At 38.5% G+C, this 18,518-nt stretch overlaps 1 protein-coding gene across 1 annotated transcript; it reads right to left on the reverse strand.

Moving 5' to 3' along the window:
* Nucleotides 1-395: 395 nt before the first annotated feature.
* Nucleotides 396-5,589, reverse strand: GLRX (glutaredoxin). The gene is made up of 3 exons (XM_007430926.4): nt 5,237-5,589; nt 2,222-2,334; nt 396-527 (listed from the first exon to the last, which is right to left on the reverse strand). Exons 1-2 carry the CDS (start codon nt 5,441-5,443, stop codon nt 2,224-2,226), a joined length of 318 nt encoding a protein of 105 aa, XP_007430988.1. The 5' UTR covers nt 5,444-5,589; the 3' UTR covers nt 396-527; nt 2,222-2,223.
* Nucleotides 5,590-18,518: the final 12,929 nt, after the last annotated feature.

The raw sequence follows: 18,518 nt of genomic DNA on the forward strand, positions 1-18,518 counted from the left end.
TGATCTGGACCATAACACTGAGGAAATATATGGGACTCAACTTACAGGAGAAACATTTGCTTTCAGAGCTTGAAGCAAAGCCAAGAAGCCTTTTAAAGAAGGGATTAAAGGGGGAGAGAGGGAACACATTTGCAGGGATTAAAGAGGAAACTGTAAATAAAAGGTGAAATTACAGAAAGAGATCAAGAAGAGTCACGTATTTGTGGACAGCTATATAAATTGAAATGATAGAAAGAGGAACTCACCCAGGGAGATTAGCAGTAAAGTGATTGCCCAAATGACAATAAAAGAAACAAGTATGCTTTTTTGATCCATTCTGGTCATCTGTGCTTTATTATCAGTCATACTAAAAAGGTGTCAAAGGGGATTAAAGCTGTGTCTTAGAAGCCAGAGAGTAACCAAAACTATTTTTTATTGCCTTTCAGAAATACACAATAGGTGGAGACAAGAGGAGGCAGGCAACTAATCGAATCCAAAATCCTGTGGGTGCAGCTTAAGGGTAGTTCCAGTCTATAGTTATCGTTGCTCTGAAAGTTAAAGAAAATAAGTTAAAGATTTTCCACGTAAAGGAAAATGAGCAAATAAAATAAATTTGAGCTGGATTTTAAAAGAAAGCTTTGTTTTAAGAATTACTGATACACACTCAACTGTTATTATACTGTTTTTTGCTCTTGCATTAAAGATTGCCAAAGCAGTTTAGAGCTTAATGAAGACAAGGTAATCCTTGCCTTCTAGTTTACAGTCTGAAAAGTCACAACATCAAAGGAAAAAAGGATGGAGAGGAGAAAGGAGAAAAGGCAAGTGCTTAATATCTCAGTATACTTATTATAAACAGCTGAGATATGAGTGACTCATAGATCAAAGTTTTTCCTTAATTTCTAATATTTTGTAAATCTGTCAGGTTTTGTTAACTGAACTTGATAATGTTGTATGCACGGTGCCAATTTCACCAAATATGTCTTTTTGTCTGCAATTTTGCCTAATGTCCCTAATTTTGCTGACATTTTCCCTTATAATAGATTTTTAACCCAATAATACAAGATTATCAACAAAAATGCCTATATTTAGTTGACAAACTACATTGTGAAATGTGGAAAATGGCAATTACTCAGTTTCAGTATTGATTTGAAAATGCAAAATTAGGCATTTTCCACATTCTGCATTCAAATGTGAACAATAATTTCTCAACCCTAATTCAGAGGTTCTTGTTTGGTTTCAAGAAACAATCTGGCAATATGATTGTTCTTCCTGCTCTAACTCTCCTCTTGGCTGTACTTGATCTTTGTCTGCTTCCTGTAACTCTCACCAGGAATTATAAGTCTCAGGGGAGGGAATAAGTCAAAGCTGGAGCAAAGGTCCACCAACATTTATCTCAGGGCCACACCTTCTCTTTGATAATACTAGAAAGTTGCCACTAATTCAAGCACATTTAATCTTTTAAAGGCTTGGGACATTCACTACACATCTTAAAATCTCTGAACCTCACTATGAGTTAGGCCAATGCTTCCAATTGCTGTAGTGATTTAGGAGACAAAATAGGTACCTCAGCTTCTGCAAGAGTTAAAGCTCCCATGTTGCCACCTTAATCCAAGCCTCTCCCAAATGGGGGGGGGGGGGAGAGAGAGCTGAAAATGTCAACCTTGCCCAGTTCAGTGATGTTATGGCATTACTGACCATGGCTTCTACAGGATGTAAGGAGGAACAGTGGCCTCTTGGCTGAAAAAGGTTGCACAGCCCTGCTCTACAGAAAGCCAAGGAACTACATACTTCTGGGGAGTACTCAAAGTTAGTATTGTTAGCCAACTGCCATCTTAATGTTCTCCATAAGTCCTATCAGCTGGGGTAATGGGAGTAATAGGCTAACATATCTGGAGGGTATTGCACTGAAACCAATTGAAGAAGGAACCAAGAAAGGGCAAAAGTAGATAAGCAGCCCACTATAGATAGTATTAAAAAAGTATCTATGCTAGTCAGGGACTAGTCATGTTTTTATAGCGAGGTATGTGCTAATAAAGGCAATTCAGACTACATGCAATTGCTTGGGTGGAGTTCTGTCCACTAAGCTATCTGCAAGACAGCAACTAACACGGTGCTTATTTGTATATGGGGACTTTCCAAGTTCTTATATGTAAAAAACCTCTCTTAGACATTAATTTTCTTGAAGGGAATCTTGATTTCCCCTATCCCACTATACTAATTGGAAGCACACCTAGATGCTTACCTTCAAAGTGCCCCAATTGTCTTGAACATGAAGAAAAGTTCTCCACTTCTGTTTAGAGCATCTAGATCTGTAAAACCACCAATACACGTTTCTCCAATAAAAATTCGAGGAACCTAGAAATCAAACATAACTTATTACTCAGCAGAGAAAATCTCTTTAGACCTGCTGTTTCCTCATGAAACAAGAACTTTAAGTATTGCTGCTAGAGCAACAAATAAGGTAAGGAAAAGGAACAGGCTATAGCTACGACATTAGCTATGAGTAGAAGTCATATCAGTAAGATAAAGCCTGAAGACTTTATTATTTATTTAAATGTGTTATGGCCACCCACTCCAGTAGATTCTGGGCAGCTTACAAAATCTAAAAAAAAACAACAGTAAAAACATTAAGAACATAAAACAACAAACAGCCCAGGCTAAAACAGCCATAATAATAAGTAAATTGCTCATCACTTGGAGTGTGAATGTCCCAGTCTCCAATCCATTCCCTGGCCAATTATTTTCACTCTTCCTATAGTTGTGAAGAACATTCAGGCCATTCTTTCTTTCTTGTGTTCCTTTAGACAGAGTTGCACTTCAAGCACTCAAGCTGGAAGATCTGCTAGCATAGCTCTGGCTGGAGGTGACAAAAGTTTTACAAGGCTCTGAGCGCCAGATGGACTGAATAGATTAGGTCTGCTGGTTTCCCATCTCTAATATATGCCAGAAAACGTTCAATGTAATGATGGAATGGGAAGAGGATATGGAGAACCCAAGGCAACGTAATTCTGTTTGCCAAGAACTCTTAGAATTATGTTTAGATATGCCTGTATCAACTTCATGTTTTTCAATCTAGTAATTCTCTAGAAATGTCAGACAATTCCTGTAATCCCCAGGCAACATTACATTGTTGGGATTATAGGGACTGTAGAACAACATATTTAGAAGGGCTTCCGTTAAAGAGAGGTCTATATATTTTGTTTCAGTAGTATGTTTTAAGTTGGGTTGAAAAACTCTAAAATAAACTTTAGTTTTACAATGGAGGTAAAAGGCAGGCACAAGTTCAGCCACTACCACTACAGTTCTTGTAGCATAAGTCTCAAGATTCAAAATTCAAAATTTGTGCCAAAGAAAAAATTCCCACCCACTGTGAAACATTTGTGTTGCCCTACTAGAATAACTACCCAAGATATCAAGACATTGTGAAATCAGTTTACTAGGGAAAGCTATTCAAGCAAAAAGCAAGGACTAGAGTGGGAAGGAAATGATACATGCTTGTGGAAGGTATTGATTTTGGGGCTCAGCAAGTGCTCCAGGACATTTAACCAGCATCCATTCTTTACTGCTCTCCAGCTTAGCTGGAGATTCATGACATTCTATTTTGTAATACAAATTGTTGATGTTAAACAAACTTGTGTTCTTAGAAATATATGGGTCCCCCACAATAAACACAGACCAATATAAAGTTCAGAGCTACCATAGTTTGGCAAAGATACTTCCATTTCTACATAGAAGCTCATTCACTCTGCTTCTATGCCTTTTACATGCATTTATTAGGTAAAACTAGCCTCTTTCACTCTACTTCCTTCTTAGAACCAGCAAAAGGAAGAGATACTACAACCATTAAGAGACAGAGCAAAAAGTGGTATCAAGTTGGCATCACATTCATTGCTTGGGACCATTCTCAGGAGGGCCCCAAATGCCCCAGGTCTATTTCTCATGTATTGTGTTCAGAAGGCTGTGAAATTTGTTTGGTTCCTTGCTTTCTTTGTACAATAAAGAAGCATTTTAGTTACACAGTTAAAAACAGAAGCTTGGTTTTCTGTTTTCTCCACTGCAATATGAATTTATATGAAACATCATCCTGATAGAAATAATACAGAACTTATCTGTAATGCAGCTAGTCCAGAACACCTATGCAGTACTTTCCTTTAAAGTATGTTTATTGTGTGGGAGTATTTCAAATTCTCTATTTTGCTGCATACTGGTCATGATCCAGATTGTAGAACTTCCAAGATGCAGAATGAACACACTATATTTTCCACAAAGAAACAAACCCCTCTTTTATAGAAGACTTCTCAAAACTGTTCTAGAAGTTGTGCACCATGAGTAGGAAAAAGCAATACAATTTATCCCTCCCCAAGTGATACCTGCACTCATTCAATGATTTGTGGGTGTACCTCAATCTTCATCAGTGTAGCATCCACCAGACAACTCCCAGAATGACACTGAGAAAGTTGGAGTATGTCTTGCAAGAGTTCAAAAGCAAAATATGAACATTTCATATCCCCATAACTTCAAAAGGATATAGCACCATTTAGGGGCTAGAATGCAGTTTCCAATGGCAGACCCAGGAATTCAAAGCCTACCCCTCCCAGCCTAAGATACCAGGTAAGGATGTTACAAGGGCAGAAGGGAGCACTGCCCTGAGCAATCTACATTCTGAGCAGGAGCCAAATGTGGAAAACAAGCTATATTGAGGGACAGAGAGCATATAACTCATCTCACTCATTTTTTCTGAGCTTCATAGCACAGGTTAGGCTAAAAGATGATGGACCCAAGTTACTGTTTTATAACTAAGAATTGGAGCTTATTATCACTTCCCTCTGCCATCCCAAATTCTATTTCAGGACTTGGTTCACACCTCACTAAACCCAAGCCATGGTTTACAAACCACAAAAGCTGGGTTGACTCATAACACTGAACTAGCCCCAAACAAACCCCATTTATATGTGGGAGTGGAGCCCAAAGGTCATCATATCCACCAATGTAATGTGACCCAGACGCAAGTCGTACAGCTGGTGACTTTGTTACAGATAATTACTCATCTATTTCCTCACCCACATATCAATTTTCTGGAAAAGCAATACCAGCAACTTTGTTCAACTGTTAAAAGAGCATATTACATTAGTTACATTATTGGAAAACAGCCACATGAAAACACAGATCTGTTCCTTATACACTCAGAAGGGTAACGCATGATCTCATTCTTAGACATAACATTTTCTCTTTCGTTCTGTTTTTAAAGGAAACTCACCGTTCGAGTGCCTGTTAACTGCATAAGATAGTCTTGAATGGCATCCATATCCCTTTGGCTCGTGAGATCAATATATTCCAAATGCCCAGGCTTGAAATTAAAATTTTCCAGAAGATCTAGAGCATGGTGACAGAAAGGGCAGTTGTTCTTTCCAAACACAACCACTTTATTAGATGCAATATGACTAACTACAAATTGCTGAGCCATCTTAAAAAACTTAGTAGCTCCCAGCCACAAGCACCCAATTCTAAGACTGACGGGAGTAAAAACAGAAGAAGGCAAAAACTTCAGTTGCTCTTCAGAAGTCAGGTTTTATGAGTCCCAAGCCTCCTTCTTCCTTTCTAAGACAACTTCCTGTAGGAGGAGTTGTTTCTTCTGTTTCTTGTTGTTAAAGAGATATGTATAGTGATTACTTTGACTTTGAAGTATTGCTTAGTAGAAGTATGTAGGCACTTCTTACTCAGGGTGTGAAATGATTTGCTCGCTGAGTGTTAACAAATTCTGCAGTAAAACTACTGCTGTGTTGTGTTTGGATTTGCCTCCTTTATTATTGTTAAGAGAGACTCTGTTATGGCAACCTGCAGTTGGCTCACCAGGATGAAAGTTTGACAGGGTGATCTAATTGCAGGTAACCACGCATAGATGCACAGGGAAGGGTGGGCTATCAGTTTGTCCAATAAATGCAGCTGAAGACATACAATGAAATCAGTAAGTCCTGCCTCTTTCCCCTAATGCATTTGCACTCTGTTTATTTTACCAACTGCAGTATTTCTGGGCTTATCTAATTTTAGGATATTTGCTGCTGAAGCAAGCATAGTATTTCCAAGCTTGTCAGTGGAATGAAATAGCCTCTGGATTAGAACCAATAGTTAGGATTGTTTCCTAACTAAGAAATTGTATTCAAAGGCATAAGCTTTTGTGAGTTGCAGGCCTTCTAATAACATTCATTGGTCAGAAAAGGAGCCACCAGACTTCTTCTGATTTTTGGCTACCACAAACTAACATGGCTCTCCTATAATGCACACTGTGGTAACTCAATGGGTTACACTGTAAAGTAGGGGTGAGCAATTTTGATGGCCAGGCTTTACCCTTAATATTTGGGGAAGTGAGTAATGATCACAGTGGGCAGGGCACTGATGATAAATGAGTGGGCCAATTAGGATGATGTATTTTGATTTTTGAGGGTAGAATTTTTGTTTTTAATCTGTGAGATTTATATTGCAGTTTTCATGGTGGGAAGTTTTTAGCAATTACACCACAGACATTGAGTGGTGTGGCCAGAGGAGTTCCAGAGGTTTAGGGGGGGGAAAAGGCCTTGAGACTTTTACCAACCCCTATCCTAAGCACATCCTCTGAGCAATAAGCCATATTGAATATTCTGTAATGGGTCTTCTGAATAAACATGGGCTAGATTTTAAAGGATTCATTTTGTGAGATGCTGAAGTTCAAGTCCTGGAAAGAGATACAGGTAGTCCTCGGGTTATAAACACACGGTTTAAGTACAAGCCATAGTTAAGAACAGAGCCTATTGTAGCAACATTCAAGTTAAATACACAAAGATTCGTGTTAAATATACAATGGTACGAGTTAATTACACAATACTACTTATAAAGTATTATAGAATAATACTGTTCCGGCTTACATTCAAATTCGACTTAAGGACAGAACTTGGGAACAGAACTTGTTCTTAAATTGGGGACTACCTGTATAATCTATCTTTGCCCATAGTGACATGGATTTATGACATTTACCTGTGGTTCTATCCTCCTCTAGAAAGCTCAAGGCGGAATTGCTTACATGGGAGAATACAATAGGTTGGTTGGCTACAGTCCCACAGTAGTTGCTGTATTGGCACAACATGCTGAACCATAAATAACCAGTTCCATTTTAGCCTAGAATGTTGTGTAAACCCAGGCATTATAGAATTGTGTTTAGTTATGACTGAATATATTGTATGAACTGAAACCATTGGGGTAATTGAGAAAAACATGATTAATTTAATGTTATGCAAACACGATCATAGAAAATTTTCAGACGGTAACCTCAATTTTATTATAATTTATTAAGGAGAATTTCTTTGTTGTTTTTCAGAGATGAAGAGTTGGCAATTTTGTTTTTCTCCTAGTGTCCTTAGATGTTATTTTGTGTGGTCTTCATCTGGTTGAACATGATGAATACAACCTGATATATTGCAGATTGTGAAAGTACCTCTATGTTGGGTCTCTTTGACTGATCAAACAAATTACAACAGGCAGCCCAAAGTAATTGAGGAATAATATATGATCACAGGATTGCTTATAACAGGAAGAACCAACAGGAAGAACACTACAATCTTCATTCAAAACATGTTATATATTATTATTATTTCCAGTATTTGTATACTGCAAAATTCTAGAAGTTCTAGGCAGTTCACAGCAAAACAAACATAATAAAAATCCGTTAATAATCACAATAAAAAGAAGATAAAATGCAAGTTAAAATACAGCACCCCATAATGTTAAAGTGAAATGGGAAATGCTAGCTTAGCCTGCAAATAGTGACAGATCAAGATGGGTGTACATCATACATAAAATACATTCCCCAACAATAAGCCATCACTAGATCCCACCATAATGGACAACTTTCGTCTAGTATCTAACCTCCTGTTTTTGGGTAAGGTGATCGAGAAGGTGATTGCACAACAGCTTCAGAGGACCTTGGATGAATTGGATTGTCTGGATTCTTTTCAATCAGGATTCAGACCCAGGTATGGGACAGAAACAGCATTGGATGCACTTTTAGATGATCTCTGGCATGGGCGAGATGGAGGCTGTGCATCCATCCTTGACCTCTTGGTGGCTTTCGATACCATTGACCATGGTATCCTTCTGGATCGGCTCAGGGGACTGGGGGTGGGCGGCATAGTGCTGTGCTAGTTTGCTTCCTTTCCCCAGCATTGATTCCAGATGTTTGGGGAGGTGAGGTCCTGCCATTGGCCCCTATTATGTGGGGTGCCACAGGGTTCAGTGCTCTCCCCTCTCCTATTTAATATCTACACGAGGGCGCTGGGTGAGTTCATCCATCACCACAGGGTGAGGTATCATCAGTATGCTGATGATACTCAACTATACATCTGTGCTCCTGGTGAATTAAGTGATGCTGTGGGTGCCTTGTCCCAGTGTCTGGAGGCTGTGAGCGTCTGGATGGGGAACAACAAGCTTTAACTGAACCCTGGCAAGACTGAGTGGATTTGGGTTTGGGGCCCTGTCAGTTCTGGGACTATGCCATCTTTGGTGCTGGATGGGGTGGCACTGCCCTGGACAGACCCAGTGCACAATTTGGGGGTTCTCCTAGACTCACGACTCCTGCTCTTCAAGCAGGTGACTCCTGCTTGAAGAGCAGGAGGTGGCAGTCATGGCTAGGAGGGCCTTTGCACAGCTTTGTGTTGTGTACCAATTGTGCCCCTTCCTGGATCAGGAGGCTCTGCTCATAGTCACTCATGCCCTAGTCATCTTCAGATTGGACTACTGTAATGCATTATACATGGGGCTGCCCTTGAAGAGTATGTGGAAACTTTAACTGGTGCAGAATGCGGTGGCGCAGACAGTTATGTGTGCTCCTAGAAGAGTACATATTACACCTCTGCTTCACGAGCTGCATTGACTGACAGTTTGCTTGTGGGTCCAATTCAAGGTGCTGGTTTTGACCTTTAAAGCCCTTCATGGCATGGGTCAGGTTATCTGAGGGACTCTCTCCCTGGTCACATCAGCCCGTCCCATTAGATCTGGCAGGAAGGGAATGCTATGTGTTCCAACAGCCAGGGACTTGCATTTGGTGGGTCCCAGGAAGTGGGCCTTTTCTGCTGTGGCACCCTCCTTGTGGAACATTTTCCCCACCGAAGTTAGGCTTGCCCCTTCCCTGCTGTCATTTAGGAAGTCCCTCAAGACATGGTTATGTCATCAGGTCTGGGGGTCTTTGGGAACTGGAGACATTCTTAGATGGCTCCACTGTAATTGATATTCTGCTCTCTTCGTGGGGTTTGTATATTTTAAAATTTAAAATTTTTAACCTTTTTGATTGTGTTGCATTTTAATAATCAATTTTTTATCTTTTATAAAGTTTGTTTTTATTTATTTGTTATTTTATTCAATTGTTGTACGCTGCCCAGAGTTGCCTTGTGTGAGATGGGCAGCTATGTAAATGTGATAAATACATAAATAAATAAAACAGTTGGAAGTGGAGGAAAAAATAGATGGAGCTTAATAAAGGAAATCTTCTTTCATCATACCAGAATTGGTAGTAGAATTAAGTTGCAATACATTTTTTTTAAAAAAAGAAGATAATTTTTTTCATGTTGAATATAGCTGATGTGAAACTCTTCGCGAGCAGAAGTAGTAGCCTGATTTAGAAAATATACACTTCTATGAATAAATCCATGACTAATTAGATTATAAATTAGGGAGGTTGCTCATCCACCAAAATTACAATTGCAATTTATTACCTTTCCAGGCAGCCACCTACAGTACTGTTTAAAGTTATCTGGTTCCTGTTGGGAAAATCCAGGTCACAAGAGAGGCCTTTGGACTGTTACAAAGACTTTGCTCAGCATCTGGAGAATCAAATCTCTTGCATTCACTCAGAAGGAAAGACTAGCTGGTTAAGATGACAGAGGCCTCATCTTGGGTATTTATTGGGGTTCTATCTGAGTCTTTGGATCCTGAGAAAATGGACAGGGTTCTCTATGCTGTCAGTTCTGCTACCTGTGGATTAGATCCTTGTACTACCTGGCCAGTGAAAACTGCCAGGGAGTTAATGGGAGGCTGGGCGCTGTTAATGGTGAATGTGGCCTTGAGTAAGAGGTTATTGCCTTCCACCTTGAAAAAGGCAATGGTACATCTCTTCCTCAAGAAGCCATCATTTGACCCACCTATCTTGTATAATTTTGACTGGTTTCCAATCTTCCAATTTTAGGGAAGGTTGTTGAGCAGGTGGGGGGGGATCTTGTTACAAAGAACTCTGGATGAAACAGATTATCCAGACCCTTTTCACTTCAGATTTAGTTCTTGTTTTGGATGGAAGGTGTTATAGACCCCTCAGAGGCTGAAGGGTCTGATCTGATGATCTGGCAGCCTTGGGAGCCAGCAGGGCAATCACCCAAAGAGACAGTGAGCAGGGACAGATGAGAACAGACCCAGATGATGAGGGTCCAGATCCTGGCAGAACAGCTAGCCCAAGACATGCTGGTAACTTCAAAGAACAGAACAAAGATGGTCTGTTCTTCTACTTGGGAAGCAAGATTAACAGTGCCCCTAGCTGAACCATGCCTGAAACTGGGGCTACTTAGGAGCAGTGGCCAGGACTGTGCTCTCTATTAGAAACTACTGCCCAACATCAGACCTGCCTTCCTATATCTTTGCTTTGCTGTTGGACTTTACAACTCAGACTGGCTTGTGGAACTCTCTGATGTTTGAATCCTGAAGTGATTCAGACCATTCTTGTTTCTCTGTCCCTGCCTTGCCCTGCTTTCCCAAACATGTGTGCCATTGGCTGGGTGCTTTCTAGCCCATCTCTTGTTTCTGAATCTTAAGAAAATTAGCAGCACATGTAGACAGGGCAAAAGGCAATGGCACTATTTTAAATTCTGGAATTAGGATAAATATAAGTACCTCTTTCTTTACCTTGTTATACCCTCACCACTTTATGGCATTTTGATTCTTTAAATACATTCTTATATGTAGGTAGGTTTTAAAGTTGCCTTCCTTGTATTTCTCATGGAACCTGTGTATTACTGTTCATCTGGGCATTGTACATGCTATTGTAGTTGTTTGAAGTACAAGCTTATCATTAAACCATTTGCAACTTGTGACGGTGTGATTGCTCAATTTAGAACAGGACAATGGTATTGGTCACTCTTGTTGATGATCTTTGATAGGATTGGGATAAGGGAATATTCCAACTTTCCTCACCCTGCTTGATCTTTTGGTTATCTTCAGTACCATCAACCATGGTATCCTCCTGGGCTGGCCGTAAGGGCTGAGTGGGGACACTGTTCTGCAGTGGTTGACTGCAGTTCTGTTTTATATTTTTCATCTTATACTATGTTAGCTTGCTGTAAAACTGCTCAGTGCTTTTGGGAATTTGGTGTATAGAGAAGGAAGGAAGTCTACCACTTAGAGAGTTTGCTTTTTCCATACCTCAACATGCAAGGGCACCAGCATCAAAGCCTCTGAAGATTCTTGTTTAGCCTCCTTGGGCCTGTCAGCATTCCTCAGTATCTTGCAGGATTGTTTGTTTGTTCATTATTGCATTTATATCTAAATTCAAGTTGCTTAACATAGGGATCTCCCCTTATTTTTTCCACATATCAATCAACATTTGAGGTAGGTTAGACTGTGAGGGAATGACTAGCCCAAAGTCACTCAATTTGCCCCATGGTCAAGTAGGGGCATGAAGTAATCTCAGTCTAACACTTTAACCACTATAGTACAGTGAGTACTTTGTTTAATGCTGAACATTCCCCAGTCAACAGGGCAATTACTAAGAATTTTAGAATCTGAATTTCACACATCTGGAGGGTATTAGGGTATCTACGGCAAATAGTACTTTCAATATGTCCTCATACAGTGTTCAAGTTATTCCAAGATAAAATGCCTTTTAATCTGAATAAAGGATAATACTTTAGTTGACACTGAAATTGAATAATCCTGTAACTTTTGTCTGACATAAAATACTGTACCATAACAACAGTTGTAATATTACATTTATTTTTCAGCATTTAAATGCTTTCATAATATAATCTTGACAGTTCTTTGATGTGACATTTCACCATGACTTGCATAAACTTATAATAAAAGTTTAATCTACTGTGACCAATAGTAAGGAATTATGAGGTCAAGGAGACCTATTTCAAATTTCTGCTGAGCTCTGAAGCTTTCTGATTCACATGGGGTTAATTCTCATTCTCTCAGTGGTAATCTACCTCAGAGGGTTCTTGTTATGGAAGGCACTGAGGAAGGACCTCACATCTATCAGCATTTCACATCTGGGAGAGGCAGACAGCTGGGGGCTACAGAGAGCCTTCTTTGTTGCCATATCCTATCTTTGGATTTCCCCTTTGTCAAAAGCTAGGGTAGTCTTTATCTGATTTCAGTACTGTGCAAATACCTAGTCTTATTTCTGCATTTGGGCCTACAACTCATCCTCATGTCCTGCTAACAAAGAAAGAAAGATTCCTTATTATTTAGGACTTTGCCTATGTTTGTTAGTATATTTCTTTTCTCCTGACACATCTTGTTGTAAGAATGATCTACAAAGCTTCACTGACAATGTAACTGATGATGCAGTGAGAAGTAGAATCTACCTAGCTTCCATTAATTACTTTAAGCTAGTATGGACATGCTTCCTCCCATCTAGTCACTGGGCATTGCCCTCCATTGCCATTTTGATTTGGACTGCTTGGAGAGGCTGACACCTGGTTTCTGCAGAGAATTGCTTGCTCGGTGCCTGACCTTTGCTTGTTGAAGCATCTGTCAGGTGGTATGTAGACTTCTTGTAAACACAGGCTTACCTCTATTTTGAAACAGTGGAAACAGTTAAAAAAAAGAAAAAACAGGAATACCGTAGAGCTTTCTTAAGCCTAAGTCCTTAAAAGTGTATATGCTCATGTGAGTACTATTGGTCCTTTCCCTAACTCCATCTGTATGCTGGCTGAATAGGGTTATGGAAATTCTGGTTTTCATAAATCCAAAATGGTGGCTGCTCTAGATTCAGTTGGTATGGACAGCCAAAACATTGGTTTAAGAGTTGCAGGTGTCAGGAGAGGGAAACTTTAAAAGGCAATGTGCACCAACATCTTGCCAACCTCTTTTTAATCTGTCAGGAGAATATAGTCTCAATATTAAATATAGCTTTATATTTACATGCTTGTAAATGTAACACTGAATCTATATACCTTAATGCGCTTATGCTTTAGGTATAACTGTTTTTGTTTTTTAGATTTTTTTTATCCTGCCTTTATTATTTTTATAAATAACTCAAGGTGGTGAACATACCCAATATTCTTTCCTCCTCCTCTTTTCCTCACAACAGCAACCCTGTGAGGTGAGTTGGGCTGAGAAAGAGGGACTGGCCCAAAGTCACCCAGCCGGCTCTCATGTCTAAGGCAGGACTAGAACTCAGTCTCCTGCTTTCCAGCCTGGTGCTTTAATCGCTTAGTACCATTTTATAGTTTACATATTTATAATTATTCTTTCCTTTTGTTTTGAAGGCTACCATGGAAGTTTTTTATAACGAGAAAGCTAGACCATCACTAGCTTTAATGAATGAATAACTAGCTAGCTGTTACTGGAAGTTTCTTCTCAGATTGATTCAAGGGTGGGAGGAAATGGAACACTGTCCCTTGGTAGCCTAAGCGTTGTTTGCATACTTGGCTGCTGGTGAGAAATTATTTAAGGCAAATGTCATGGTCTCAGTTTTCAATGCTAGACATACGCATTTTCCTTTTTCAGACTTCAGTTGTTCCTCTATCACAGGATTAGAATCAAATGAGGCAGAAAACAACAGAGAGTCCGTTGGTCCAATCTCCTTCTCTTGGCAGCTGCAAAGCTTTGCTAGTGATAGAAGGATATCTTCTGCAGTGGAAAATGTGATTTATTCATGAGGTTTCTCCACTTAATTTAGATCTGAAAAATCATGTTTCAGCTGCAACTGAAATGCGAGCTTAGCAGAGTTGGACAATCAAGGTACAGGATAGCAAATCGTTTTCAAAAGCTTGGTGCAAATTCCAGAGAGTTCCAAAAGTTGTTGTAATTGTAATATGTGATTTGTAAATTGTATTTTGTAATAAGACAGATGAGGGAAATTATTAAAGACATATAATTGCATTAGCCATATTTAATTTGATTAACTAGAAATAAGAATGGAATCACTGTTAATTTTTCTCTTTGCCCTGCTTTTTGATGGTGGTCTCAGACATCTGGCTCAAGCTAATGTAGAAATCAAGCAAGCAAGCAAGTAAGCACTGCCTTGCCTTTTGAGAAAGAAATATGCAAATTTAAACAGTATGTGTATTATATTTCAGGCCATGTAGCAGTTTTCTAAAATTTTTAATAACTGATAGGATGGGTAGGACCCTTAGATAATATAATATGAATAAACGAAGCTTGCGTTGTAAAAATATACATAAATATTTATTGCTGCAACTGAAAGTTTGTTGTCCCCCAAATCAAAGTTTAAAGAGGTAACAGAATTCTCCCACCACAATATCTGGTCTTGTTCCTTACAAGAATACTAACCTGTGTCAGAAAGTAAAAATATTATGCTCCAAGTATTTTTTAGGGGTAAAGAATAATTAATTTTTAGACTTTACTAGTAATTAGTGCAATTTTGCTTTTTACTATCTTCCCCGTTGATAAGAATAAACTTTGGACTTTTCTAGTAATCTCTGCTATTAGTTTCTTTAGAGATTAATGAGAATTCATGATGGGTAAAACTGGAGATGTTGCAAAACATGTTGGTCTTGTCCAGCGAGAACATGAGTAAACACGAGAACATCAGCATTTGCTTGAACACAAGTAAAATCTTCATGACTGCAGAATTTTGAGGACTAGAATGTCTTGAATTATATGGCTAGAAAATTTAACCTTTGCCTAAGGAGCCTTTCGAGGTAGAGATTTACACATGTCCAGTGTTCAGGTTTTAAACACTATTAGGAGAGCTTGGCTTGTATGTGCCTTTTGAGAAGGACCATTTTCTTAGCCTTTTTGTTTGCCTTGAAATTGACAAGTTTTTTTTCTTTACAATTATATTTAATTAGTAAAGCAAATACCTTGCAGGAGGGGAGAAATGGATCAGGTACCACTTCCTTTTCCCCTCAGAAAGCTTTGTGTAACGTTAAATACGTCTGAGAATTGAAGGAGGCTTGTGAAAATATAAAATCACAGTGTGTTGTTCCACCCAATTATATTTTTCAGCCTGAACTATTAGAAAACATAATGTTTACATCTGAATTTCTTTTTTTTAAATAAGAATTTAAAAATAAAATTTAAAACATGTTTGAATCAGAAGTCAACCCAAATATCTAAAAGGCATACCATCCTGTAGTTGTTGTGTGAGATCAGGAAACACCAGTTGATGGGAGGAGAAAGATTGTGCCTGTGGCCCCTCCCATTTAACATCTATGTGAAACCATTGGGTGAGGTCGTATGTCAGTTCGGGCTTCGGTATCATCACTACACAGATGATACCAACTGTACATCTCAATCCTGAGCTTTGCAGGTGAAGCTGTTAATGTATTGATCCAAGGATTGGAGGCTGTTTGGGTCCGGATGGGGAGGAACAGACTTTGGCTCAATCCTGACAAGACTGCCTGGTTGTGGCTGTTCGGTCCCCCCATGTTCTGGATAGTATAATTGTTGATCTTGGATATGATTGTACTTCCCCACTTGAGATTGGTATGCAACTTGGGGGTCCTGTTGGACTTTTGGGAGGGCCTTTGGATAGGTTCACCTTGTACACCAGTTGTGCCTGTTCTTTGACTGGAAGGCCTTTGAGATGGCCACTCAAGCCCTGGTCACCTCATGACTGGACTATTGCAATGCGTTCTACATGAGGCTGCCCTTGAAGACCATTTGGAATCTACATCTGGTCCAAGCCCCTATTTTGTGTTTGTGTGTGTGAACTGTATGTATGGTTTTGTTTTAATTGTTATGGCTGTTTTTGTCCAGGTTATTATGCTTTAGGGTTAGTTTTTTAATTTTTTCTATATTGGATAGTGTAAGCTGCCCAGAATCTTTTGCAGTAGGGTGGCTATAACAAATCAGATAAATAATAAATAATAATTCAGTTTTACATGTCTAACATGAAAATATTCCATTGACTTCCACGAAACTTCAGGCCTTGCTCTACTGCTGAACAGAAGTGCTAACTATCTTTGAGTTGGCACAAAACTACACTGGCATGAAGTTCCCCATTGTTGATTCCAGCTTGTTTCTTCTTAAGTCTTTCTTCACATAAAATAGATGATAAAGATAAGGACATCTTACACACCTTGTTGGAATAAGGGAAAAACCTCTAAGGATGACCTAAATCTGTCTTAGTCATTGGCTGAAGAAGAGATGAACACAACTTCATAGGGACATGGCAGAAAAAAGATGTTGCCAGGGCACCTTTGTACCAACTTAGGTACAAATGTGGAAAGGCCTGGACACCCAGACAAATGTGCGCTGAATCAAAGGTGGGTGAGAAGCCATTTCATACAACCTTTTCTCCTTGAACTATAGAGTCAGTATTATCACTTATTGAACAGCACACAGTTTCTTTCTATATCTAATACATTCTATTTTTTAAAATGATTTTTTAGCACATCAGAATTAATCTACTAATTCTGATTTCAAAGTGACTAAGTGAAAAATTAATGAACCTGATGTCTTTATTTAAATTGAGATAGTTATATTTGGCTTTATTTTATTATATGATCATGACAAAAACATTACCCTAGATAAATTTTAATGACTGTTAATTTCCCTTGTTTGTAGCCAGGATATCTGAAGGATTACTTACACCCATGTTTATTTCCCTAAACCTAGGGATGTCTTCAGGGGGATTTTAAAAATCAGGGTGGTAGCCTTTTTCTCTCTTCTTCAGTTTTTCACAGTGCATTTGGGTCTTTTGATTTATTTATTCATTTTTTGTAATACAAAAGTATTGATTGATAATAATGCTCAGAATTTGTTTGCTTACACTGCAAACAAAAGAGGATGCTCTTTTGTTAGATATTTTTAGAAAGTATCAGAATATTCCTAATTTATTTTCACAATTCCTATTGGGATTATGTAACATTATATATAAGTTTTACATAACCTTAACCCTTTCGGAAATGAGCTGCTAAATTTAGCTAACTTTTCCAAGTATGTTTCTAAAACTGGGAGTTATTCCCAGTTGATAATACAACCTAGTTAATCTTTAGTATATCTTCATTAACCTAGTTAATCTAGTAATCTCCCATAATACATAGGAGACAACCATTCTTTAGTCTATTCACTAATATTTATTTAATACATTTTAATATTTTCCCTTTTTATTGTCTTGCTGTTTTACCACTCATTTTGCAAGTCTTTTCTCTAAAAAGCTGGGTAGCAATCTTTAAAATAAATAAAATAAAATTCACAGTATTTAGGCCACAATGCTTTTCAAATGAATTTTAAGATAAAAGGCATAATGTGCATCAACTGTTATTAAAGATTAGTTGGACAACAGTGAATATAAAAAAAAATCCGTTTTCCCCAACACATCCAGGCCTGCTGCTGAGCTTCATTTTGGAGGAATAGATATTCTGGAGACAGAATGGGAAGGGTGGAGCATCTCGGTGAATGTGGACAATGGAGCAAGATGCCCATCTATCAATGTAGCAATTTTATTTGCCATAATTCCCATGACTAAAATGCTGCAAGGAATTGCAGCAGCTATAAATAACTTACTGTTGTATGTCAGTGTAGTTATTGTAACCACTTATTGCTGACACAAAACACATAATAAGTACATTGAAACAGTCTAAAGCTCAGTTCTTATTCAGTTCTTTTGGTGTGTGTCTTTCCATTTTGCTTTCTGTGGGCTTGGTTCCCTAAATACAGTACATTTTGTGTTTTTGCAATCCTCAAGGGATCCATGGTAATACCTCCCTCTGGTTTCTCAGTTGCCTTGTTGTGGTTACAGTCCTGTTGGCATTTATCAAGTTACTCTGATGCTACAGTGAGTGATAATGGACAGAACAGAAAATAATTTGTATGTAACACAAACTTTATTTTATGAATTTTTGATGGAATTAGAAAATAGGCAGAAGGCAATGGAGAAACAGAACCCCAAGAGAAAAAGCATGTTTCATATCAATAATCTTTTTCTAAATATATTTTCATTCCTACATGTTTTGATAAAATTAATTTAGATGATATACAGTAATTTATTTTTGTCTCATATAGATCATCAGTTAGAGCAAGGAATAAAAGAGGAAGAAAGCTTTCAGGCAAGCCAGGGTTCCTACAATTTTTTTCTTTTCCTTTTATTTAAGTTTTTATTAAATGCGAATAATGACCTGAAAAATTCCTCTATACCTGAAATTCAAAGTCTACCGAACAGTCACCACACCAATATCAATGTACGGAATGGAAAGCTAGCAATGAAGAAACGTGAACAGGCTCTCCAAACTATGTAGTACGTTACAGTGGTTACCTGGCACAACAAGACAATCCAGACAAATGAAGACATGTGGAATATCCTTGGCATTACCCTCATGATCCATTACTGAGAA

This window comes from Python bivittatus, unplaced genomic scaffold, assembly GCF_059951505.1.
Source record: "Python bivittatus isolate LINGU-HERP-01145 unplaced genomic scaffold, Pbiv_v1 ctg000850_np1212, whole genome shotgun sequence".
NCBI lineage: Eukaryota > Metazoa > Chordata > Lepidosauria > Squamata > Pythonidae > Python > Python bivittatus.

Excerpts from the sequence above, each read along its gene's own strand:
- GLRX (XM_007430926.4), bottom strand. The coding sequence starts at position 5,443 with ATGGCTCAGCAATTTGTAGTTAGTCATATTGCATCTAATAAAGTGGTT. Across the intron at positions 2,335-5,236 it reads AGTTAACAGGCACTCGAACG|GTTCCTCGAATTTTTATTGG; the intron begins GTGAGTTTCCTT and ends TTTGATTTCTAG.